Raw genomic sequence first — 20,227 nt, 5'->3', positions numbered from 1 at the left:
TAGGCAAATGATCTAATACATTCCAGGAATCTTCAAGAGGGGTTTTCTCAGCTAAGCACACCCTCCTGCTTGCACGCTTGAGCTAAGGGCAGGTGGATTTCAGGAAATGCTACATGAATCATCTGCCTTTACTCAAGATTGCCAAAAATAGGGGTGCTTTTCAAAGTGATTTCTCAACAAAATAAAGCTTGAGCACATGGATGGATGGACGAGTTTAAATATTAAAATTGAACCAAACAGAATTTTTGGTTTGTAGTGCTCAGATGCAGTGTAGTTCCGCCTTAAAACTTTACCTTTTTCTTTTTTCGTTTTTTTTTCTGACAGGTACCTGCTCCCCCTTTACTTCTTCTCACCTGGGTAAGCAGAGCAAGAGTCCACCCTCCACCTACTGTACAACTTCTGGGGACACATCACATGTCCCAGGAGACTGCGGGACCATTTTAGAAAGTGGAGTGCGTCTCAGGCATGCACAGTAGGAAGCCGGCTGTGAAACACTAGGAAGTCTCAGCTGGCATCCCAAAAATTAAGATGGCGGCGCAGGGGACCCAAAGACCAAAAAAAAATGGCCCGGGTGATGACAGTGCTGGATTCCTGGGCTGGTAAGTGTCTGTATATTAAAAGTCTGCAGCTATAGTATTTGTAGCTGCTGACTTTTAGGCCTCATGCCCACGGACGTTTTTACAGGCACTTTTTGAGCGTTTTTTGCAGCTTAAAACGCCTCTCAATGTTAGCCTATGGCCTCATGCCCACCATGGTGTTTTTGAGCTGTAATTGGCATTGGCATTTTTAAGCTCCAAAAAAAACCCAGGACCAGTGCGTTTTGAGGCTCCAGCGCTAGAGCTGTAAAAACGCCAGACGCCGGTAAAAGGTGTTAAACGCGATTTAACAGGGCTTAACGCTGTATACACAGCGTTATGCACCATCCCACGTTTTTCTGTCTCTATTCAAAATCAATAGTTCCCTATGGGATTCCACTGATTTGAATAGAAGTCTCACCAGAAGTCGGATCAAGATGATCCGACTTGCGGTGCGACTTGTGTGCTGAGAATCTTGAAGTGGAACCCCAACAAAATTTTGCGTGAGGTTCCCTCCAAGATCCATACCAGACCCTTATCCAAGCATGCAGCCCGGCAAGTCAGGAAATGCCCCGGGTGATGACATCACAAGGGGCATATCCTCTAACTTATGTCATCAGGTGGCCCCGCCCCATGACAATATAAGTCATTGCACACGGCAGACCCAGCATTACACCGGGAGATCACATCGAGTCAACATCGGAAGAAGAACAGGGGAGAAGACCCAGCAAAAGAGTAGAAGATAGCGGAGAGAGGGGAGAAGAACCGGAGAGGGGAGAAGACCCAGCAAAAGAGCAGAAGATATTGGAGAGAGGGGAGAAGACCCAGCAAAAGAGTAGAAGACAGCGAAACGCGAAAAAAATTGCGTTTTTAACGCCGCTTTTTTCCTGATGATGGTACTAGCTTTGCAGCTCGTTTTTTAAAATATCCTTGGGCATGTAGCCTACTTTTTTTTTTTTTAAATTACTGACTGGAGCTCCTCTTTAACATAATGTAAAATAGGAGTGCCTAGGGGCACTCACATAATGGGAAATGCACTGCTATTTTTTCAGAAGAAATCCCAAGAAAAAATATATATCTTTTAGGGTACTGCTTACTGCTTAGGCACAATCAACATTACTGAATTTTCTCCATAACATTGCAAATCTCACACTTTTAGAGTTAAGTTCCACTTTAAAACATGTATTGGCAAATGTTTGCTAAAATCCTTGCCCTATCTGGTGAGAAACGGAAAAGTAGATTAAAAATTACAATAGGTAGAACAGAGGATTATAAAATGCAAATTAAAAATAGTATTTGCATGAAAAAGTAGAGAAAACAGGCAGTAAGCCAAGCCGTATGACAGACTGCTTGAGTCACGATGACTATTGTCCTGGTACTTTCTTTAAATCCAAAAACATGAAGGTAAGAATGGCAGAGCCGCGGTCACGCTGCAATGTGCCAGTCACATCCTCAATCTGTCTTATTAGGCTATGATTACCCGCTCATAATAAGGGCCATTGTCGATTGTATGGCATGACTGCTGTAAGGCAAAGTGCGTAAAAACGAGATGGAAAAAAAGATTTCTGTTCTATATATATGTCCATCCTACAGAGGTATTGTCGCACATAATATGAAAGGGCTATTGTAATATTATAATACACCATAGGTATTAATTGAAAGATCGGGGGTGTGAATTTCGCACTAAATAATACACAAAAAGCTAAAGTTGGGCTAAAAATAACCTAAAGGACAATACAGACTATAGCTATCAGATTCGGATATACAGTATACAGTATATATCTTTTAACCTAAAATTATCCAGAGATCCACTGGTCAGGAGGTGTCTGGAGAAATTACCCAGTGCCCACAGACATCCAATTGTTTGTCGCTGACATTTATTTCTGCAACGGATTTACAGTGGGGACGGAAAGTATTCAGACCCCCTTAAATTTTTCACTCTGTTATATTGCAGCCATTTGCTAAAATCATTTAAGTTATTTTTTTTCCTCATTAATGTACACACAGCACCTCATATTGACAGAAAAACACAGAATTGTTGACATTTTTGCAGATTTATTAAAAAAGAAAAACCGAAATATCACATGGTCCTAAGTATTCAGACCCTTTGCTGTGACATTCATATATTTAACTCAGGTGCTGTCCATTTCTTCTGATCATCCTTGAGATGGTTCTACACCTTCATTTGAGTCCAGCTGTGTTTGATTATACTGATTAGACTTGATTAGGGAAGCCACACACCTGTCTATATAAGACCTTACAGCTCACAGTGCATGTCAGAGCAAATAAGAATCATGAGGTCAAAGGAACTACCTGAAGAGCTCAGAGACAGAATTGTGGCAAGGCACAGATCTGGCCAAGGTTACAAAAACATTTCTCCTGCACTTAAGGTTCCTAAGAGCACAGTGGCCTCCATAATCCTTAAATGGAAGACGTTTGGGACGACCAGAACCCTCCCTAGAGCTGGCCATCCGGCCAAACTGAGCTATCGGGGGAGAAGAGCCTTGATGAGAGAGGTAAAGAAGAACCCAAAGATCACTGTGGCTGAGCTCCAAAGATGCAGTCGGAAGATGGGAGAAAGTTGTAGAGAGTCAACCATCACTGCAGCCCTCTACCAGTCGGGGCTTTATGGCAGAGTTGCCTGACGGAAGCCTGTCCTCAGTGCAAGACACATGAAAGCCCGCATGGAGTTTGCTAAAAAACACCTGAAGGACTCCAAGATGATGAGAATTAAGATTTTCTGGTCTGATGAGACCAAGATAGAACTTTTTGGCTTTAATTCTAAGCGGTATGTGTGGAGAAAACCAGGCACTGCTCATCACCTGTCCAATACAGTCCCAACAGTGAAGCATGGTGGTGGCAGCATCATGCTGTGGGGGTGTTTTTCAGCTGCAGGGACAGGATGACTGGTTGCAATCGAGGGAAAGATGAATGCAGCCAAGTACAGGGATATCCTGGATAAAAACCTTCTCCAGAGTGCTCAGGACCTCAGACTGGGCCGAAGGTTTACCTTCCTACAAGACAATGACCCTAAGCACACAGCTAAAATAACGAAGGAGTGGCTTCACAACAACTCGGTGACTGTTCTTGAATGGCCCAGCCAGAGTCCTGCTGTGCTGTGTGTACATTAACGAGGAAAAAAATTAACTTAAATGATTTTAGCAAATGGCTACAATATAACAAAGAGTGAAAAATTTAAGGGGGTCTGAATACTTTCCGTCCCCACTGTACATACAGATTCACAGACCATTACATGAATCTGTGCAAAGTTGCGCTATTTGTTGCAGGGATAAGGAAAATAATGTAATGATTGGTGTATTTTAAAGGCCATCAAGATGCGTAAGGCCTTGAGAAGTTATAATTTTAAGCTCTTTTCAGTAATGTTTACAGCACCCAGAGACAGTAACTGCGCTGAGGTCAGAGGGGGGGGGGGGGGGATGCAGAAATACAAAGAATTAGAAGCTTACAATATCACACCAGGAGATAGAGGCGCCACTATAAGAGAAAAAATTTCTGGGGTAGAATTTAAATGGAATTTACAGAGTTGCGATGCATTTATTTGACACATTTATATATAAAAAATATAAAGTAAAACCCTGGGCAGCTTATAACGAGCACATGGTGAAAAAAATACATAAGCAGTTTTATGAGAATCAGTGGATCCAGAGATATTGGCAGCAAAAGTTGTGTTCAGATCTTGAATGTTCGCTCACTGTGGAGAGCCACTTACCTTCAGTGGTATGCATATCTGGGGGGATTTACTAAAACTGGAGCACAAAGAATTTGGTGCAGCTGTACATAGCAATTGATTAGTTGCCATGCACAGCTACTCTAGATTCTTTCTGCTCCGGTTTTAATAAATTTCCCTCAGAGTGTGTTAAATTTCATATGCCTGACCCCTGTACTCTAAGTACATTATTCCTTCTTTAAGGTAAACTGTGCGAAGAAAAGTATATGTATGGAACAGTTTCTTTTCATTAAAGTCAATGTGCTGAGGTCTGTACGTTTATTACACTCTTGCTTGTGGCACAGTCAATAGTGGTTCTAAAGGTTCAAAGTTTTTTTTAACTTCATGCATTCTATGCATGAAGGTGAAAGCCTTCTCTGTGCAGCAGACTTTTAGTACAAATACATACCTAAGCCCCATTGTGATCCAGTGAAGTGCACAAGTGCCTTGGCTCTCCAGGGACTCTCCCTCTTTATTGGCTGAGACAGCAGTGGGAGCTTGGGACCGAGATTGCTCGGGTGACATTGCAAGCTGCTTGCTCTGGGGTGACTCGGCAGTTGGGAAGAGCCAGGAGCATTGGCAGGGGACCTGAGAAGAGGAGGATTCATACCTTTTTTTGGAGGGGCAGGGAGGAAGGGGGGGGGGAGAGTGTAAAAAAATGAGCAACCCCAGGTGCCAGATGTGCTAGGTGCACCACTGAGTTAGAGACAGAATAATTGCTTACCCTGTGAAGACAAGGCACAGAAGAGTGCAGATCAGAATGATCACCTGATTGAACATGGCCGACTGCGTCCTCTGAATAGCACGGTGAAGGTCATTCTGAAAACAGAAAATTATTAAAATTAGCAACCATTACAATTTCTGTGCAATAGGTGCTGGGTCTTGTGACTTCCTGTCAGTGTTTGTGCTTTACTGTAAGACCCCTCCTGCATCCTTCTACATGGCTCCTCTTAAGTGGTCCTAGCTGGAGTAGAGCAGTAAATCTAAAAGTTAGCAGGACAACTATAAATAAAATCGCAATTGCCCTACTGAGATATTCTGACAACAAACATACTTATATTTACTCCAGTTTAAGAGATGCAAAAATAAAAAAATAGGTATAATATATTCCATTTGTATTCCATAATAATAGCAGTGAATGAAAAACACCATAAAGGCAGAGGGGGTGGACATGTGTCTCCTAAAGCAGTGGTCATCAACCCTGTCCTCAGGGACCACTAACAGGCCAGGTTTTCTGTATTACCTTGGGGAGATGCAGACTAGAATACTACAATCACTGAGCAGCAAATGATATCACCTGTGATGTATTTCAGTTATCTTGCAAACCTGGCCTGTTAGTGGGTCCTGAGGACAGGGTTGATGATGGTTTTTCAGGAGGTACAACAATTCTGTTGACTTTATCGTTCATTAGAGAACACATCGTTATTTTTGATACAAGAGGGATGTCCAAAATCAGTTAAACTGAGGGGCAGGAAACACAGCAAACAAACGAACTTGCATTCCAATACAGCAGTGTACATCTGGGCTAGTTTGCAGCTCAAAGAGCTACCTAAAGGACCTTAGGTCTGAAGCCAGCATTGGATGAGGTGTGAACATCTGTCCACTGTGTAGAATTTAGCGAATATGAGAAAAGGAGTAGGTGGAAGCCTTGAAAATCTGAGAAATAAATACCTGATGCTAAAAGGCCCAAGAGTAACTCATTGATCTATTGACAGCTTGCACCACATCCAAGCAATTGAAGGATATCTCCTTGGGTGTACTAGGGCGAAATTACCTTCTGGAAAAGGGTAGGTGCAGTAAGTATAAGTATAGTGTCCTATAAGTATATACATAAGTATAGTGTCCTATACTTATGTGTAAAGGACCTTCTCCTTTCTATAAAAGTATAGATTGGAGACCCATTCTAGGTATCAGGTGTATAATATCCACAAGTCCATCAACACTATTTCGGGGCTATAATCAAAAGTTTAAATTACTGGAGAATAGAGGGATTGGTGATGATGGTTTCTGGATCCCTGGACATATCCTTTGACCATATCCCAAGGGTCTGGCAGATGGACATAATAGCAATAACCAGCTGCAGGGAAATCTAGGCCTCAGATAGGGTTTCCAGTTTTCTATCAACAGGATCTTTAAACAATGAAAAGTCTTCAACAGGGACATTCAGAGTTTTGTTAAGGTAGGAAATGGCTTAGCTTGTCTCACTGTAACCAGAATGGCTGTAATTGATGTGTTAGGTAAATTTAGTAGTGCTTACTTTAATCAGTGCAGCTGCATGTGATTAGTTAGGTCTGTTTAGTGTTTTAGCTGCTGCTAGTTTGATTGCTTTCTCTGCTTTCCAGAGAACAGTAGAATCCTCTGGAACATAGGTAAGGAAGCAGTGCAAATAGCAGCATGAATATTTATACAGCCATGCCAATCCCAGGGAAGGTGGCCCTGAAGGCTTCTGGGAGTCTGTATAAATACTTTGAGAGACAGAGCTTCTGGGTCTATTCCTTCAGGAGAGGAACAGAGCCTGGAGGGCTTGCTGCCCTCTGCTTGCTGTTCGTGAGGCCTCAGCTGTGCTAGCTAAGGGACCTGCTTGCTGAAGTTACAAAGAGCTGACTGAGGAGCTGTCGTCAGAAGATCTAGTCAGGTATCACAGGAGAAAGGTGTCACATGAATGTTGGACGTGGGCAACCAACATTCTTTTTTTGGAGTATCCCACTCTATTCTCTCAACCCTATCCCAGTTACTCCAAAACTGAAAAACACCAACAAGAACACCCCTAGACTGGTTATTGAACTGAAGAGTGACAGTGATCATGTGTGCCTGGCTGTGGGAAAATTACTAGGAAAAAAAATTTGGGCAATTTCCAGTGGCTTCTTGGGGGGGGGTAGGGTAGTGCTACAAAAATGTATAGAAGTATGTTTACGTTTCCTGCATTAGGAGTCAGCTATCATGGAGGGATTTTTTTGCCATAAAATCTAACATGGTTACAGAAAATTTCTCCCTGGAGGATGCAGAGGAAGAGGTCACACTTTGGGGACACGGGGGTACACTCCAAGAAGCATGAGGAATCTAACAGGGGACATTTGTCCAAGCTGTCAGCGTCAGGCTCTTGCATAGAACATCCTGTTCCTGTTATCGCCTGCAAGCATTAAAGTGTTGCAGATAGAGCTCTGGTGTTAACCCTTGGAGGGACATATCTAGAGCAATAGTACCAAGCACGCACCAAGCTTCCTTAAATGGCAAGGTCCGTAACTTACCACAGCAGTGCTCATGAAAAAATCCTGCAGCCCCTACAATGCAGACAAGCTACAGTGTACAAGGTGGGTTTCAGAAGAACATGTCCAATCCAGACAGTCTTCACCCAACAAGGGGGGCATGCTTCCTAAGAAGTCTTCAGTGACAGGGTCTGGATATGGCCTCCAGGGCCAGATCATTTGATCCAGAAAACTGCAAAATTAGCCCTCTAGTTCTTCAGTAAATGAAAAATCTCCATTTGCAGAACAAAGGGATCATGACAGAAGTAAATATCATCCTTTAGAAAGGATTTTGCTTCTGTCAGAGAAAGATGACATCCATTCTTCATGGACAAGAGGTAAAAGCCTCTTGTATCAAAATTAACCCTTTGTTCCCTAATGAAAGGCAGAAAAACAGGCAGCCAACATCTACCTAAGCAAGGAAAATAAGAAGTAACCTAACAAATGTTTAAAGCTGCAGTTTAATCTCCTTTTTTCTTTGTCTTTCCGGGTTCCTTCCTCTTTAACTCAGTATCATGCTTAAAAAAACCTTTATGTTTTCATTACATACCTTATTTCGGACCCAATGGGTCTCATTGTTTCACTATGCAATTCCGGCAGATCATAGCTGGTTGGATGGACCTGCAGGGTGCTGAATATGGCTTCTTGAAAACATCATAGCACCTTGTCTCACTACTTCTCATGACCCTCAGCCTTGATAAAAAAATAGCAGGCTGGTTCTTGGGAGAAATTATGTACAGTGAATTGCAAAAGTATTCACCCCCCTTGACATTTTTCTTGTTTTGTTGCCTCACAACCTGAAATTAACATGGATTGTTTGAGGATTTTCATCATTTAATTTAAAGAACATGCCCACAACTTTGAAGATGTTTTTTTTTAATTATTATTAATTGTGAAGCATAAAACAAATAGGACAAAATAACAGAAAAAGTCAATGTGCATAACTATTCACCCCCCTAAAGTCAATACTTTGTAGAGCCACTTTTTGCAGCTTTCACAGCTCCAAGTCATTTTGGATACATCTCTATGAGCTTGCCACATCTTACCACTGGGATTTTTGCCCATTCCTCCTTGCAAAACTGCTCCAACTCCTTCAAGTTGGATGGTTTGCGCTTGTGAACAGCAATCTTTAAGTCTGACCACATATTTTCTATTGGATTGAGGTCTGGGCTTTGACTAGGCCATTCCAATACATTTACATGTTTCCCCTTAAACCACTCAAGTGTTGCTTTAGCAGTTTGTTTGGGGTCATTGTCCTGCTGGAAGGTGAAGCTCCGTCCTAGCCTCAAATCACACACAGAGTGGTACAGGTTTTGCTCAAAAATATCCCTGTATTTAGCACCATCCATCTTTCCCTCAACTCTGACCAGTTTTCCAGTCCCGACTGCTGAAAAACATCCCCACAGCATTATGCTGCCACCACCATGTTTCACTGTGGGGATGGTGTTCTTTGGGTGATGTGATGTGTTCGGTTTGCACCAGACATAGCGTTTTCTTTGATGGCCAAAAAGTTCAATTTTAGTCTCATCAGACCAGAGCACCATCCTCCATACATTTTGGGAATTTCCCACATGCCATTTTGCAAACTCAGAACATGCCATTTTGTTTTTTGCTGAAAGTAATGGCTTTCTTCTGGCCACTCTGCCATAAAGCCCAACTCTATGGAGCGTTCGGCTTATTGTCGTCCTATGTGCAGATACTCCAGTCTCTGCTGTGGAACTCTGCAGCTCCTCCAAGGTTACCTTAGGTCTCTGTGCTGCCTTTCTGATTAATGCCCTCTTTACCCGGACCGTGAGTTTTGGTGTGTGCGGCCGTCTCTTGGCAGATTTGCTGTTGTGCCATGTTCTTTCCATTTGGTTATGATAGAGTTGATGGTGCTCCTAGGGATCATCAAAGGTTTGGATATTTTTTTATAACCTAACCCTGACTTATACTTCTCAACAACATTGTCCCTTACTTGTTTGGAGAGTTCCTTGGTCTTCATGGCAGTGTTTGGTGAGTGGTGCCTCTTGCTTAGGTGTTGCAGCCTCTGGGGCCTTTCAAAAAGGTGTCTATATGTAATGATAGATCATGTGACACTTAGATTGCACACAGGTGGACATCATTTCACTAATTATGTGACTTCTGAAGGTAATTGGTTGCACCAGAGCTTTTTATGGGCTTCATAACAAAGGGGGTGAATACATGCGCACATTCCAATTATCAGTTTTTTATTTCTGAAAAATAGTTTTTTATGTATATATTTTTCTAATTTTACTTCACCAACTTAAACTATTGTGTTCTGATCCATCACATATAATTCAGATTAAAAAAACATTGAACCAAAGGCTGTAATGTAACAAAATAGGTAAAAGCCAAGGGGAGTGAATACTTTTGCAAGGCACTGTACATATCAAAATGCCTTGATGGGCAGATGTCCGTCTAGAGCAGTGGTTCTCAACCGTACTAGTACCGTGACCCTTCGATAAAATTTCCCAAGTTGTGGGGACCCCTAACAGTAAAATTATTTTCGTAGTGTGGGTTGTCAGAACCCAAGGCAAGACAAGTAATTTGCTCCCCTAACCCTTGGACATTTAGCGCTCCCTGAGTCCCTTCCACTCGTACAGTATTAAAACCCCTTATGGTACATTTTAGGATGTACCACTCTCTCTTTGTTCTCCTTTCTTTCCCTTTTATCTCTCTCTCTATCCTAATTTCTTGTTTTTTTCCTCCATCTCTCTCTCTAGCCGTGTTTCTTGTTCTTTCTCTTATTCTTTCTCTCCCTTTTTCTTTGTTCCGCCCTTTTTTTTCCTCTCCCTTCCAGTGCTGGGGGGAGTTCTGATCAGCCAACTTAGGTGCTCTTGATCAAGGTCATCTGCTGATCTGAAAACTGTGGCAACTATAATCACAGGTAGTGTTACTCACTGTGTCTCCGGCTTCACTGTGTCTCCGACTTTGTGGTGTCTCATAGCAGTGACACCTATGCCGAAATCAGGAGCTGGGGTCTCCTCCAGCCCCTCCCACTTTACATTCCTCACCAGTCAGCTGACCTCTAGTCTCTGCCCCCCAGCCGTGAACTGAATGGGCGACTGCGAAGAGGCTGAGTGGGCGGCCACGGGCTCCAGGAACAGCACAGCTGGGCGGCCACAGGCTCCAGGGTCAGCCCTTCTGGGTGGCCGCGAAAAGGCTGGGAGAGCAGTGCGGGCTTCAGGAACAGCCCAGGATTCGGTGACCCCTGGCAAATCGTCATTTGACCCCCGAGTGGGTCCCGAACCCCAGGTTGAGAACCACTGGTCTAGAGGAATGGGCATTTCAAGGCAGATTGTATTTGCATGCAGGCCATTCTAGGTAACACCCACATGTGATGCTAAACCTCCATGATTGAAGGAACTGAAATCCAGTAAATGAAGAGGGGCAGAACAAGGACAGTAAGATTGTGAAGTTAAAGGCTAGCTAATGCTAAATGTCCTACAGCTAGGAATATAAGCAGGCTCCATCTGACTCACTGCAGCTTCTAATGCACTCAAGGAGTGGAAGACTGGAGTTCAGCTTTAAAGTGGTAGTAAAGGTGCAGCTTGAAAAAAAAAAAAAAAATAACAAACATGTCATACTTACCTGCTCTGTGCAGTGATTTCGCACAGAGCAGCCCTGATCCTCTTATTCTTGGGCCCCCAACCGGCGCGCCTCCCCTTTGACGAGTGCCCCGAAATAGCAAACTGCTTGCTATGGGGGCACTGGTGCGTGTTCTCTCCTGGACCCTGCTCTATGCTTCCATAAAACACATAGAGCCACGGCTCAACCCCCCCGCTCACTCCTCATTGGTTTCACTGGCTGTAATTGAGCCAATGGCTCCCACTGCTGTCTCAGCCAATGAGGAGAGGGAGTCCTGGGACAGCCAAAGCTCTCGTACACATATTGCTGGATTGAGAGGGGGCTTAGGGAAGTATTGGGGGGGGGGCTGTGAAGGGAGCAGCACACCCACTTTAAGTTTCCAAATCTCTTGGAGGGTATTTTTAAAACCTTTAAAAGCTTTTTTGGGATTTTAAGACCTCTTTCACATTGAGGCCTTTTTCAGGCGCTTTTGAGCTAAAAATAGTGCCTGTAAAGCGCCTGAAAAACAGCTCCCCTGCAGTCTCCGTGTGATAGCCCGAGTGCTTTCACACTGAGGTGATGCTCTGGCAGGACATTTAAAAAACTTCTGCAAGCAGCATCTTTGGAGCGGCGCTTTGCGGGTCATTATAACCCTTTTTTGGCCGCTAGCGGAGGTTAAAAGCGCCCCGCTAGTGGCCGAAAACCTCTGCAAAAACGACAGTAAAGCACTGCTAAAAATATCAGAATTTTACTGTCAACACTCGCCCGCTCCAGTGTGAAAGCAGCCTAATAGAAAATCAGCAGTGCTCTCTAGACTTAGGGAAAAAGTTTCTTTCCACTTGAGACCTCATTACCACCCTGGGAAATAATCAGAGCAGTAAGCAATTCTGAGTGGTGCAATCAGGAGTCATCTACTGCCATTGTTGGATGGGAAATAAAAAAGAGAAACGTTTAGATCGGAGTTGTAACACATTAAAGAGTAAGTTCGCCCTTTCACGAAAAATGTATTAGCCTATAGAAATAACGCCAAAGCTTTGCCTTTACTTTTGAATATAGCAGGGAATGGTAAGTACCTATATTGTTTGGGGTTTTTTTTGTTTTTTTTGCTGTATGTGTCGCATTTGGGAGATTTTCCTTTTTTCTTTTCTTGAAGACAAATCAGGAATTAAACATTTCTCCAAAGTCAGGGGAATCACCTCTTTGACAGTTGTTGCTGAAACACATGTCCGTAGTGGAAGTGGAAAATATTTACCAAGTGATTGCCTCTCCCTTGTCCCAAAGACAATGATCACCCGCACAAAAGAGGTGATATTTCCAATCAGGGACACAGACAGTAATAAAAAACGGACATGATTGCTAAGCTTTCTCTACTCAATACAGAAAAATGGATATAGATAAAGCTCATCTACAAATAGCATATGGTTTTATCCGGTTCAGCGGGGATGAACCGAATTTCAATCCATGTTTGGGCAGGCTGGTTGTACAGAAGTCGATCTACCCATCTACTTTTGCAGAATGATCAGTGGCGCCAGCTTGTATTCTGACAGTTGGGAAGTCTCCCTGCTGTCAGAATACAATAGCACAGTGGGAGTGATTCCCTAACTACATCAAGTGTGTGGATGGGGGAATCGGATCATTTTTTTTCCCTTCAACCCGCTGGTTGAACAAAAAGATTATTAATGCATGGCCAGCTTAATAGAGATGAGTTAAAGGATTGAAAAAAGGAAGGGTAACAATGGAAGTGTTGTTAACATAATCACTTCTCGTCTGTGATACTCACAATCATATTCTCCAAAACGCATTTTGCTAGCCAGCAGTTCAGGAATACTGGAATAAACAAATTCCGCAGAGGAGGCCAAAATATCTAGGAAAGAAAGTAATTATGTATAAGAAAAAAAAGGCCATATTTACTATATTTTTACACAACAAAAAACAACATAGCCCATTGGACTTTTATATTAAAGCAAAAGGTGGTTCAACAAAATTTTGACACAAGGGGGTGATCCTTTTTCCAACTTGATTTTTTTTGACATGCTGGTGTTATATCTGTCACTTGGATGTTATAAGTTGCACAGCTGGATAAAACAAAAATTGTGTCTGTCTTCATTTCAGGCTGCAAAGCAACACAATGTGATTAGTTTAAAAAGGGGGGGGGGTGATTATTTTCTATACCCACTGTATATATAGCTGATGTTCCTATGTCTTTTATAATGTTCATGGGATGAAAGGCTAATCTGGAAACATGTATACATTCATATTAGGGTCAGGCTGCCATTAAAACTCACACTTCACATAAACTTGAAGAGTATATTGCCAAAAAGCACTGTATTATTTTAGTTTAAAAAAAAGTACCTTTTTCTTATGATGCATAAGAAACTATATCTAAGGACATCCAGTGTATGGTGATTAAAGCTAGAGCTGAGGGGCTCCCTGCTGCTGCCCTGCCTACTGCCTGACCCAGGAGCACCTATTGCACTAACATAACAAAAGAACCCTTAACCTCCCTGGCGGTATGATTATTTCGGATTTTAGGTGCTGAAAGCGGTACCATTATTTTGCATGGAAATTTGGCGTTTTATATTGTAGGTCTGTAAATCTTAACAATAACACACTTAAATCTGTCCAAACCAGAGTCTAGTAGATATCCCGGGTATGATAAAGTTTGAAACACAAAAACATAAATTATAATATAATAAATAAAAATAAATAATTAAAAAAAATTTAAAAAAATAGTAATAAAATAAATTTCCCCACAATTCACTATCGCTCAATTCTGCAAGTGTTCTAATTTATTATCGCTGTTTTCTAGCTGGTCTAAAGCCACTTTTGACGTAAAGGGACACTTTTTGGTTGCTATGGACAATCTCCAGTTTCCAGGCAGAAAGAACAGTGTATATCATATAAAACTGCATGCAGGGCATGGGCCAGAGCACTGGGGACAAAAGGGATGTGAAATCATTTCATACAGTACTGTAATCTGTAAGATTACAGTACTGTATGTGTTATGATTTTGACAGTTTTTTGAATTTGCCGCCAGGCTCCGCCCCCGTGCGTCGCGACGCTCGCAGGGAACGGAGCCTGGCACGGAGAGGCTTCGGAGGAGGACGGAGCCCACAGACACTGCGGGGGACATCGCAGGATCCCGGGGACAAGGTAAGTAACGCCGCCCCAGGATCCTGCAATGCGATCCCGAGTGTGGCTCGGGGTTACCGCTAATGGTACTGAATTTTAACCCCGAGCCACACTCGGGAAAACCGCCAGGGAGGTTAAATGAATGTATATATATATATATATATATATATATACACACACACAGTATCTCACAAAAGTGAGTACACCCCTCACATTTTTGTAAATATTTTATTATACCTTTTCATGTGACAACACTGAAGAAATGACAGTTTGCTGCAATGTAAAGTAGTGAGAGTACAGCTTGTATAACAGTGTAAATTTGCTGTCCCCTCAAAATAATTCAACACACAGCCATTAATGTCTAAACCGCTGGCAACAAATGTGAGTACACCCCTAAGTGAAAATGTCCAAATTGGGCCCAATTTTTTAATATCTAGCTTTACACATTCAGTTCAACAAATAAATGCTTCAGTCCAAAAAAAAAAAAAAAAAAAAAAAGGAAATACACACTTTGGATAGAGCAGTTAATAGTGAATACTTCATCAGATTTATTTATTTCTGTTGTGTGCGCCATCGGGAGATTCCCCTTCACTTGTCTCGGAGACACAATAAAAGTAAAATATCTCTTCAAAATTAGAGGAAATCCCCTCTTATGCCCTGTACACACGGTCGGATTTTCCGATGGAAAATGTGTGATAGGACCTTGTTGTCGGAAATTCCGACCATGTGTAGGCTCCATCAGAAATTCCGACCATGTGTAGGCTCCATCAGAAATTCCGACCGTGTAGGCTCCATCACACATTTTCTATAGGAATTTCCAACAAACAGAGTTTGAGAGCTTGCTATAAATTTTTCCGACAACAAAATTCGTTTTTCGGAAATTCCGATCGTGTGTACACAAATCTGATGCACAAAGTGCCACGCATGCTCAGAATAAATTAAGAGACGAAAGCTATTGGCCACTGCCCCGTTTATAGTCCCAACGTACGTGTTTTACGTCACCGCGTTCAGAACGATCGGATTTTTCGACAACTTTGTGTGACCGTGTGTATGCAAGACAAGTTTGAGCCAACATCTGTCGGAATGTCCGATCAATATCCGACCATGTGTACGGGGCATTAGACTGCTGTCTGTATTTCCCATCAGTTTCTAACCGGGGACAAAGGTCACCAGGACCAATGGAAATGACGAATATCCTCACTGTGACACAGACAGCAAAAAAACATGATAGGGAGTTTAACATTTTCCTACTCCATCCAAAACTAAAAAATGTATTAGATTTACTGTAAATCTGTACTTTAATATTACATATCCTGAATACGTGCATAATCCAAATCGCAACTGGTTCTTAAAGCAAGCTCAATCTCTAATATAGGGCAGATTCTATACTTCTCTGTCTCGGTTTGTTGGGTGAAATCACAGATCTATATAAAATAGTCCCCAAAGACGATATATTTGCATATAGAGCCAGTTTACACAAAAGACTGCCCAGGAATGTAAATTTGATCTCCTAAAGGGAAGCATAAAGGGAAGCACGCTGTTTTCTTCTCTCTCTCCGGGTAAGTAAGTCGTTGCTCTGAGCTGTGCAATAGGAGTAATCCAGGCTCATTTCACCATTCAGCTCCAAGAAGAGAATCAATGTGGAGCCAGAAATTGTTCCACTCTGCAGTTTCATTATCATTCATACTCTGCCATCCCACTGAGTCCCAACCACCAAAGGCTCATTCAATGCAACAAGCTAAACCCCACAATCCACATTCAGAAATTGGTCATTAAACCTGAAAGGTTGGCCACTGCTGGTTTCAGCAATGAAGGGGGCTGAATGTGACAAATTGCAATATAATGCTCAGTTTAGGGCCAAAACTGCTATTACTATAAAAGGAATCAAATCCCATTTTAGGGTTTTAAAGTAGAACTAAAGGCAATTTTTTTTTTACATTTTGGATAAATACATTTGCCATCTGTGTAACTGTGGGGAGATTTCCCTTCACTTCCTGTCCCATAGCCAAAACAGGAAGCGTGTCAGGGCTGGGCTCAGCTCTTCCTTCTCTGAGCTGGCTGCTCAGCTGTCGGATAATTGCCAGCTCCCATCTCTCTCCACAGTTACTCAGCTGTTGATGATATCCTGCTTGTTAGTCCTGCCTACTTAAGCCATCCAGTCCAGAGGATCTCTGCCTTCGCCTTGATCAACATCACAGAGATGATGCTTTGCTGACATCCCTTCTGGCTCCAGATCCTGCTTGCTGTTTCACTACATTGATCCCTGACTTCTTGCTTGGCTGACTATCTGTTCCGGTCACTGAACTTTGGCTATGTTTTGACTACGTTTGTTCTTTTTACTTTTATTATTAAACAAGTGTGATTTAACTGTACTTCTGTCTTGGTCTGCTTTCATGGTTTCTGACAAAGTGACAGGAAATCTATCAAAAGTAAGGGAATGCCTGGTTGTTACGAGGGTCACCAGAATCTTAACTCTCATAAAAGCTAAGTTTGGATATGTCTTCCTTCTCCGCCTCCTGAATTGATCCTTTCTGTTGGCCTTTTTTTGTGACAGACAGTCTCAATGACCATAAGGGAAGCTTGGAAAAGTCTTGCAGTTTAAGAGAGTCTAATTCAAACTTTACAGGAATAGCTGAGATCTGCACATAACTTTAGCTGCCTAATGATTCATTGATTGTCTTGACACGTTTTTAACTAAAGTTAAACTCTGTTTACGTATTTTTTTCGTCATATGTTCGGTTTCAGGTGCCCTAGGTTTATCATAGTTCAACACGAAGGAGACTTCATTCACAGACGTGCATTTTTTTCATTGAGAAGTGCTTTTTGTTTCTTTATTTGATGAATTCTTTTCAATCCGCATTTGCTCCCCTGCATGTGCACTCATTAGCTGCCGTGATGAGACTCAAAAGCCTACAAATGACTTGGCAGGATAATGGAATAAAGAACGCTCCTTTGTGACGAGGAACCAGCAGCGTGAGTCTGCAGAGCCTACTCCCACCTAGATGATCATTTCTGCTCGGCATTCGGAGCTTTCAGTCAATTAGAAAAGAAAATCCTACAGCTGCGCCTGCCACTTATTTCACGTCGTGACTTTTCTGAACAGATGTGAATTTCAAGGACCCAGAACAAAGGCTGCGTGGGAAAAACCAAGCTGACAAAAAGCGACCTTGTCATTTTTAGCCTTGCTCTACAGGCTCCCCACCATTCTAGAACCTATATTGATGGGGTATGTTGCATGGTTAGCCTTGTGAATGATGGCTACCACCCAGATCCAAGAGAGGTCTGCGCTTTCCGCCTGCCTCATGGACATGTTTGGTAATAATGAAATGAACCCCAATTTCAGATAAATAAAGGCCAAATCTCAGCTCTTCTTCTGAAAACAGCCTAGCAGTCATGCTCACCATCTGGCTTCTGGGTTTGCAGAGTCAATGACTTGAAACAAGCATGCAGCACAGGAGTTCTGGTTTTACTCCCTCCACCTGCTTTTAACATGTTACCAATAAAAATATATGTACAGATTTCCAGTGGGTGGGCGGGGCCTACTCGCTCTGCACTAGGGAGTACCTTTGGCATGGAGCACGTTTATCAATGCCTGGGACCAGGGGGACTGCAGTGAAGAATCTAATATTAAGGCAGTTCCCCGATTTAGAGATAAGCCTTCACTGTGTGCAGTAATAAAGTACAGCGTTCCTCTCAAAAGTGTTGTCCCGTGCCACTATACACACTGTATCTTGATGTAGATTGCATTAGAAGGGACCACGCTGAACCCGTGCCCTCTCTACCAGTCCAGTGTTCCTCTGTTACCTCACTCCCAATACTAGAATGGGGTCCCACCATGCACATAGTGCGGACCTTATAAGTGCACTTGGTTTGGTTCCGTTTGCTACTGGTAACTGACTGTTAGGGAGGGAACCTACACATCGACCCCCACTTTACCGGAGGACCTGGTACCAAGCCTAATGACTGGTTGCTTGGTGTCTTGAACAAGTGCTTATTTAATCTTAGCAACTACATTGCTCTTCCTGCTTGTCTTGCCGAGCTAATCCTTTTGTAGTAGTGAGCTTCATACCCCTTTGTGCTTTACAGACCCTGGTTCTTTTGATATGCTATAACCAACATGCACCCCTTTGAATAACTTCAGGCCAGGCTTAGGCTTCATGTACACTAGCAGCTCCAAAATGTGAGTTTATAAGCTTTTGGCATTTTTTTTTTTTTGCCAAAGCTCCTAAACTCAACTCCATAAAAGCCTGTGTGTCCATGAACACATAAGCTTTTAGCAGAGTTTAGGGCCTGTTGCAGTTAGGTGGGGTTCAAACTCCCTCAACCCCCGTTTCCTGAATGCGGAAGAATCGCGTTCAGGATGGGAATTTTTTGACTGTCAGCCACAAGAGAGTGCAAAATGCAGCAAAATCGTGCTTCAATTTTGTCACATTTTGACATTTCCAGCGACTGTGGTAAATGTAGGCAGGGAGTACATGAAGCCTAAGAACACTTGATACAACTTTACTGATAAATCTTTTTTGTAAATCCATTTCCTAACACTAACTATATGAATGGCTGCCCAGGCATACCACTACAAGGTAGTAGTCCGTGATGGCCTTCTCCAGGTGCTGGGTCTTCTCCAAATCCCCGGTGCCTCTGATAGACTGCAAGGTGCAGCAGTCCTCTTTCACAGCATATCTGGTCAAGAGAGGGCCAAGAGCCCTGGAACTCAGCCTTCTCCCTTTTTATATCACAGGTGGGGAGGCTGGGACCAAAAAGCCCGGGAACTGAGAACACACACTTAACTCTTTCACCCTTCAGCCTGGGCCAGCCACTAACTAACTAGTGCAGCAATCAACAACTTGCCTACAAGCACAAATATAAAAAGCAAAAGAAAAGACAGCTGCTGAAATCAATGTATAACCAGCAAATACACTGAACAATGAATACATTCCTAGCACCCTGGCTAGTTCCTTGCATTTCTTCTTTTAGGCTGCATTTTTTTTATTTTATTGATCTGAACATAGGTTCATTGAAGTTGGAACAATACACACTGCTGCATAATTAAGATCAGTAATACAGCAATGGGTACAGAGATGTAAAATAAAATTAGAAAATGTTATGTTTGAGCGCAGTAATTTATGCAGATACATGTGTATACAAGTGTATACTGCAACACTTACAACTAGAAAAGGATGAAGAAGAATTTTCTGCATTTATACGCATACGTACGTTCACATAAGGTCGGAACATTTTACTAAGGATCTTTCTGTCAATCTTGAGTATAAACATCAGTAAATTGTTATATCTGTGTACAATAGGCCAAAATGTAAGATGGCAGACAGGCAGATGAATGAGAAAGATAAATAAAATGTAGCACCCTCCTAGCTAGATTGCTAAAAGTTGAGGCAAATTTAGTTTTTGGCTCCCCCTTAGCAGAGGAGCAGTGTTCAATTGCTTTTGGCTGTTCTGGGTTCTGCTGCTTGCAGGCTCTGCTGCTTTCCCTGGATTCTAGTAGGTTCCAGAATTTAGTGGGTGGAGAAGGCAGACCCTCACTTGCATATTCATGCAGCTTCAGCCAATCCCTAGATCAAAGAATGGCCAGTAGGGGGCTGAGGTGTGTAAATATAGTGTGTGTAAATATAGGTGTGTGAGTTTAAATAGGCTGGAGCCTGGAATAGCAGGGCCTTGTTCCTATGGGAGAAGAGGAAGCTCTCTGGGCTGTTAGAGAAGCTTAGAAATCTATCTGGGTCCCAGCTCCAGCTAAAGCTAGGGAACCCACATCCTGAGTTTCTGAAAAGCAGTGCAGGAAGTCTACAGAGGATCTGACCTCCAGTACAGAGGATGGCTAGTACTGCAAGAAAGCATGGAAATACCCAAGGCACAGCGAGTAGACACCTAAAAGATTCCAGAGATTGTCCACGTCACTTTTTTTGGAGAGCCTATTTCAGTTTGCTGACTCAGAATTTACCTTTGCAATGGGGTCCCCTGAGGTG

At 42.6% G+C, this 20,227-nt stretch overlaps 1 protein-coding gene across 7 annotated transcripts in view; it reads right to left on the bottom strand.

Annotated features, from left to right (window-relative positions):
- The window catches only part of KCNT1 (potassium sodium-activated channel subfamily T member 1), a 587,173-nt gene that overhangs the window by 121,378 nt on the left and 445,568 nt on the right, over positions 1-20,227 (bottom strand). For all 7 annotated transcript variants that reach the window (XR_012236041.1, XM_073599682.1, XM_073599683.1 and 4 more), the window contains 2 exons: positions 12,898-12,981; positions 5,027-5,121 (listed from right to left, as the gene is read on the bottom strand). Coding sequence is in view for 6 of the 7 variants with exons in the window: in XM_073599682.1 (XP_073455783.1) it covers positions 5,027-5,121; positions 12,898-12,981 (179 nt within the window). In the remaining variant the exon portion in view is untranslated. The remainder of the gene's footprint in view (positions 1-5,026; positions 5,122-12,897; positions 12,982-20,227) is intronic.

Source organism: Aquarana catesbeiana, linkage group LG09 (genome assembly GCF_042186555.1).
Source record: "Aquarana catesbeiana isolate 2022-GZ linkage group LG09, ASM4218655v1, whole genome shotgun sequence".
In the NCBI taxonomy this organism is placed as follows: domain Eukaryota; kingdom Metazoa; phylum Chordata; class Amphibia; order Anura; family Ranidae; genus Aquarana; species Aquarana catesbeiana.
Note: the sequence above shows the minus strand (reverse complement) of the source record. Positions and strands in the feature narration are given on the sequence as shown.